Genomic DNA, 7,105 nt, shown 5'->3' on the forward strand with positions numbered 1-7,105 from the left:
ACCTTGCTTATCACGAGTATCAAAAAGTTTCTTATCTCTGCCGGAATATCGACGTTTTTAGTTGTAAATATTTAATGTAATGATTATTAGGATTTAATTACTATTCAATTTTTATTTTTATTGATTATAGACGTGTGCATTGTAATCACCATAATAACATAATATTGTTCGTGTTCCCAGACGATTGACCATGCCGTCATTATTTCGACAGATATAGATTTTCGTCTTTGGTAAAATGATTTTCTGTTTGAATTTTGGTACACGTTCAATACCGTGATATCGGTTTTTGGTCAAATACGTATGACTTTTTTTTGTGTAATTAGAAGAGGATAAAAAATAGTGACGTTAACGATGTAGTTTAACAATTTTACTCGTTGTTTGTCATTACCAAAATTTTACGAGATTCAGAACGCATACCCTCTAAAGTCTCCTCACCAGTTACCATTCAATTAACATTACATTTTTAAGATGAAGCTCGATACTTTATCATTGAAATATATCCAAATATTTTTTGTTGTCGTTATTTATTGGTAAGCAGTTACAATTCATTCATAATTTTGTCGATTTTTAAATATTTTCTCACTAATACTAACCTACCTATATTGTGTCTAAGTGTTTTATTGTTATTTTACAGGGTGATTTCTATTCTGACAGTATTTGTAAATAAGACTTTATTGAGTATTGACAAACTAGATGTTGATGCTCCTATATTCATTGCATGGTTCCAGTGTTTGGTTTCAGCAATAATTTGTTTCACTTTAAGTCGTTTGTCTAAGATGTTTCCAACAGTTGTAAAGTTTCCCGAGGGAAATCCGTTTAATACAGCCACTGTTAGAAAGGTAAGTTACTTAATACTGATGAAGTGTTAAAGTAAATATATAACTAATGCTTCTATGTTGCTTTATACTGATTGGACCAGTAATTTTAATATTGCAAGGTCCTTAAATCTCATACTAGTTGTGTATTACCCTTATTTCCAGACCGAAAATTATAGTAATCAGTTATTTCCATTAATGCAAGGCTGTAGCTAAAAATATATGATGGTCTTGTTATACATTTTTACTCAATAGTACTATAAAATATATTTCTATTTTAAATTCAAAGGTACTTTGGTCTTTGATTCCTTTGTAACTATAGGTAACTTAATTTAATTACTACAATTTAGTTACTCCCTTGATTTGGAACTTGTTAAAAGTTAATTTTATGTACCTTTTTAATTGTTTTAATAATTACTAAAATGTGCTAAGTATGGTTGATTTTAAAATACTTATAACCTATAGTATATTGACAACTGAGCAACCAGAAGATTTAAATTAAATACTCAAAGATTTGAAATCTATTATTACTTCAATATTAGCTTTACTGTCGAAAGTCTTGGAAAATGTATGTTTAATTCTAACTATAGCCATTCCTTAATTGCATAACATCCACATATTATATTTCAATTCATTATTTACTTATATTATTTAATTTTACCATTGAATACCTGTCAATGTATTATAACTAGGGCTTAGAACTATTAATGCACCTAAAAAGTACTAAAATATAAGCCTGCACTTATGCGCTTAAAAAAGTACAAATATACTTTAAAAATGCACTTATTTTTTTTTAACTCAACTTTTTCATGAATACAAATATTTTACTAAACTAAGCATAATTGCCAGGTATAAATATAAGATAAAATAAAATAAATAAATGGCTTGAAATTTGAGAATTATTATGCAATATAATACCTAATGAAAACTCGAAATGAATATTTATATTTTTTTTTTTTATTGCAACATTTTTTATTTCAAATTTGTATTATCAATTTATCATTAATCATGCTCTAAAAAATGATAAAATTAATAAATATGTGATTGAAATTACAGTCACTAAATATGCATAAATATGCACTGTAAAGCTTTTAATATGTTTTTCATGTTGTGAAAATCATTTCAAACTTACTTAGCAATAATTTGAATAGCCCAATAAAAACATGCAAATGCGACAACTTCCAAGCCCTAATTATAACTATTGATATATTTTTAACCATACAGGTTTTTTAATTTAAATAAAATTTCTTTTTTGTAAGCAACTTATATTTAATATTGTTCACTTATGTTTCTCATTAATAATTGTAAAAACTAATTGTTACTTATATAAAATTTAAAAAAAACAACCTATATTTATAATTTTTCCATGACTTAAATTAAAGGTATTTCTCTAAATATAACCTTGTATTAATTTTATTTTACTCAATAAATATTAAAATATCTCTTTGATTTTTAATTTTAGGTATTACCATTATCAATATTATATATTTTAATGATATCTACAAATAACTATTGTCTAAAATTTGTGGATGTTACATTTTATTATGTGGGTCGATCACTCACAACGGTATTCAACGTCATACTTTCCTACTTAATATTAGGTAAATATTTTTTTTTATTTTGTAATATGTGTAATTGTATTAGTACAGATATAGTGTATACATTTTTAAGTATTTTGTGTATTATCGATCTGGTGATACTATATTCCTGTCTTTTACAACAATTTTTAAATATTATGGAATACATTCAGGGCGGCCAAAAAAAGACAGCCAGCCACAAGTTGGATCACATTGTATTAGATTATATATTTGAAGCCTATAAATTATGATTTCAATGAAATGGAAGTACAATTTAATATACTTTATACAATTTGTAATAGCATTTGGAAAAATAAGCTTTTTTTTAATTTAGGAAAAGTTAACATAATAAGTTTCATAATTCATATAATTACTCTTAATATTTAATATTGATCACATAAAATAAATGTATTAATACATTCATCACTATAATAGTCCATGATGATAGTTTAAGAATAATTTTAGCAATATTTATTTGCTTGTTAATATTCATTATTTTGTTTTATAAAAATATTCTTTTGATTTTTAGGTCAAACTACTTCAATTAGCTGTCTCCTTTGTTGTTTTGCCGTAGTGTGTGGATTTTTTTTAGGAGTAGATCAAGAAAATCTTTCAGGTATTGTTATAAATTTTATTAATTATTGCTAACTAATGTAATGTCATTGAATCCATTTATATTTGTCAAATTTTATATTGGTTGATAAATTAAAATAATCGATTATGTCTTTAAAATATTATGAATGATTTGTGAAAGTGTCCTTATACAACATGCATTACATGAATTTATTTCTTAGTTCAATAAAAATCCAAATGCTAATTTCACAACCAATTAATTAAAATATTATTTTGTTGCAAATTAATTTATCTTGTACAAAAAAGAGAAGATTTTCTTGTAGTCGCTGTGTTGTTGCTGCTGAACAACAATGCGCTATTTAAAGGATCCGTGCTAGTTTAGTATAGTACTTGACACAAGTACATACCAAACTTAGGAATTGTTCATGAAAATTGTTGTATTACATAATTTAACATGTTATATAAACATTAGTTTAATATGCTGTTGTCTTCAGCATAAAAAACTCTAGAATACCAAATTAAGTATACTGATTTATATTTCACCTTATCTTTTTTTGTATCATTTGAAATTACAGTTTTTATAAACTGCCCATAGTCATGATATTTAAATAATGGAACAACATATTTATTGTCTTTAATAATAAAAAATGTAATTTGTATACTAACTTAAAAAGGCAACATATTGTCATAGTTAATCATAATAATTAATAACATGCATATGTTGAAGCAATAATTATTATTTTTTAAAATTCAAGAAATAAAAGAAGTGATTTCTTATTTTTATTTAGTAATATTAAAAAAATAAATGATTTTATTTATTATGACTGATTTATTCTTAATATATTTTTTACAGGTTCGTTTTCGTTGGTTGGAACATTATTCGGAGTCTTAAGTTCATTTTCTTTGGCATATTACTCTATTCAAATTAAAAAAGTTCTACCAGATGTCAATAACCAAATTTGGCTACTTTCTTACTTCAATAATGTATACGCTACTATATTATTCATTCCACTTTTAGCGCTTGAAGCTAAGGAATTGAGTAATTACAGTAAACTGACTGAATATAAGTTTCTATTACTTATGATAATTGGTGGTGTGTGTGGACTATCAATTGGTTATATAACAGTACTCCAAGTACAAGTAAGTTCATTATACATTTAATGATTAGCCTATCTACCCATACTTAAAATAAATAAATAAAAATATTAATACATTTGTTACGGATCATATTTGTATACACAAAATATGACTTGTTAATATTTAATCATATTTATTGGTAACTCAGAGAGAAAATTAGTTATTATTTATTTTATTGTATCACTGTCTGAGCTAAAGTGCATTAAAAAATGAGGTGCAGATGACTCCAATCGGTGGCATTTGCAGTGAATGTGTTAAGTTGTAATATTTATTTAATGTTGAATGTTGAAGAAGAATGTGTTAATGTAAAATTAATTTGTTAGTTGGTACATAGATTAAATTACACTAGTAATTAAATTTAATTGTTATGGATTAACACTAACACCAATGCAATAATTTATCGGCAATTATTTTGATTCAAATTTGGATCACTAGTGGGGCATGGTGGCAGAAGACAAGTAGATACTTATTTCCCACCTTCTCCTGTCACAATGCGCCACTTTTGAGTCGAATTCAAACTAAAACAATGAGTTATAAATTATTGCATTGGCGTTGCCTATCTATAGTGTTATTTAATCTATGGTTAGTAAAATAAATTGTATTTTGACAAAATATTTTAGTAGTTACAATAACAGTGATTGTCCTAAATTATTGTTCAATATATTTTTTATACCTTATGCACTAATGCCTTAATACAACCGAGTAATTAAAAAAAATACAATAATCACTGTAATAGTCCCTATAGTATTTTAAATTTTGTGTGTGTGGATAACCTCTCTAATGAGTTATAAACGTATTACTTAATAAATTGTAATAAACAATATTGTTGTTATTATTATTATATGATAATAATAAAACGTATATATCTTGATATAACTTAATTTTTAATTTAATTTCAGGTAACATCACCATTAACTCATAATATATCTGGTACAGCAAAATCTTGTTTCCAAACCGTATTAGCTTCATTCTGGTATAATCAGTGGAAATCTTCTGTGTGGTGGTTTTCAAATTTTGTTGTATTGGGAGGAAGTGCTGCATATACTATTGTTAAGAATAGAGAAATGGAAAAAAAATATAGACCAATAGCATACAGCCGTTGTTAGTTTTATTTATTTTATTTATTTTTTTACTACTTATATAAGTTAAGCTTTGACCATTTTTTTTTTTGTAAATTATTTTTTTTTATCCTTATTTGTAATAAGAGTAATAAGATCTTACCTAATCCAAAATAAGGTGTCAGCTACCTGCAGCACTCAAAACAATTTGGTGTAACTGCAAAAAACTTTTTTTTATATAAAAACAAACTTAATCTATAACGGGAACATTATTCTTATTATTCTTATTATCTTTGTCGATGTGAAACCAGTATTTCTTAAATTATTTTTCCACTCGTAGATGTTATACTTTTGTGTTTCCCTCGATAAAATGTTGTTGTACAATTTAACTTTTGATTCTAAAAAAAAAGTTTCCTACCTGTATTAATGTATTTAACATATAAAACCAATTTTTTTTTTCATTAAATAAACTGCTATTTATTTACAAGTACAATTTGTCGTTTGAGGTTATTGCCAAGAATTGTAATATTATAAAGTATGTATTAAAACAAATACCTTCTAAATTTAATAAATTAATTTATAAAAATGTTTTTAAATGATTATTAAACATAACAAATTATGCTACTTGTTAGACAATTCAACTGATCCTAAATATTATAATTTGTAATGTTATATTATATAATTATGGCAGGAATGTCACAAAAGACAACACATGCATAAAACAACTGGAAATATGTAAAAATTTTTTTACTTTCTAAGATAATTTAAATTATTTATACCTTTCTGTGATTTTTATATTTATTGCATTGTATATTTTGATATGTGTATCTGTAGGTAATATAAAATATTGTTGAAAATAAACAAAGCCTTGAGTATTAAGAAATGTTATTAAATATCTGGAAAACTTTAATACCGCTGTAATAATATTAAAAAATTAATCACTTTATTACATTTATAATTTGTGGTATAGAAATTATTTGGGCTGAATTGGTGTCTGTCAATATCACTTTTAGGGGAAAAGCAAAAGATATACTTATGATAGAAACATAGAAGTATGGCGGTATGCCTATTAAAACACACCAACAATAAAGTTACAATAAATTTTCTACTAAAATTTTTGTATTTTATATTATTTTTAAGCAACTGACTAAGGTATGTCTTAGTCCATTGTTTAAGCTGATAAAATAAGCACTTTTATCTATAAATCGTCAAAGGTAGATATAATATTAATTTACTATCTATTATTGAATAATTGAGATTTGAAATAGCAACAAATATTATAAACCTATATAGAATTTGAGAATGAGAGAATCTTAGTTCTTCACAATTTTATTTCTTATCTGTGGTTTCTAACTTAACTGCTTAATAATGTCATATATTTATAATAAACAATTTTTTTTTGTCAACATCATTGTATTTTGCGACACTGGTTGAGAACCACTATATTATTTAGTATGTGATTTGAATTATTATTATATAATATAGTTAAATTAGAGCACAATATTGGTTCTATTTATAACTCTGACTACTGAGATTAGTGTTTGGTATCAGTTTTGATCTATTTAGTACTTATGTTAATAATAATAAAATCCCAGAAAAATAACATAACTTTTCTGATAGGCGCAAATCGGATAACTGCAATTATTAGAATAGCTAACAATTTAAAATACCTAAATATGGTAAAAATAAAAATTGTTTTGCTCAGTAAACCTTGTAACAATTTCATAAAATAGGAATTAACTAAAATTTTTAATTTTATTGTTTAAGTGTGACTATTCAAATACTTAAAATGTGGCAAATTATTATCTATATCAAAATTAATAAAAATGTTATTACAAAAGGCTTAAAAATGTAATGAAAACATATTCGGAAGTTCTTATTGAAATAAAAATAATAGTTAAGTTATGTTTAAATAAGATGAATGGATTAATTTTTATTAATGTTT

General features: G+C 24.6%; 1 protein-coding gene across 1 annotated transcript; it reads left to right on the forward strand.

Moving 5' to 3' along the window:
• The first annotated feature begins 37 nt into the window (after window positions 1-37).
• LOC132933840 (GDP-fucose transporter 1) lies at window positions 38-5,653 on the forward strand. The gene is made up of 6 exons (XM_061000112.1): window positions 38-530; window positions 635-839; window positions 2,278-2,416; window positions 2,922-3,008; window positions 3,819-4,105; window positions 5,002-5,653. Exons 1-6 carry the CDS (start codon window positions 469-471, stop codon window positions 5,206-5,208), a joined length of 987 nt encoding a protein of 328 aa, XP_060856095.1. The 5' UTR covers window positions 38-468; the 3' UTR covers window positions 5,209-5,653.
• The last annotated feature ends 1,452 nt before the right edge of the window (window positions 5,654-7,105 follow it).

Source organism: Metopolophium dirhodum, chromosome 1 (genome assembly GCF_019925205.1).
Source record: "Metopolophium dirhodum isolate CAU chromosome 1, ASM1992520v1, whole genome shotgun sequence".
In the NCBI taxonomy this organism is placed as follows: Eukaryota; Metazoa; Arthropoda; class Insecta; order Hemiptera; family Aphididae; genus Metopolophium; species Metopolophium dirhodum.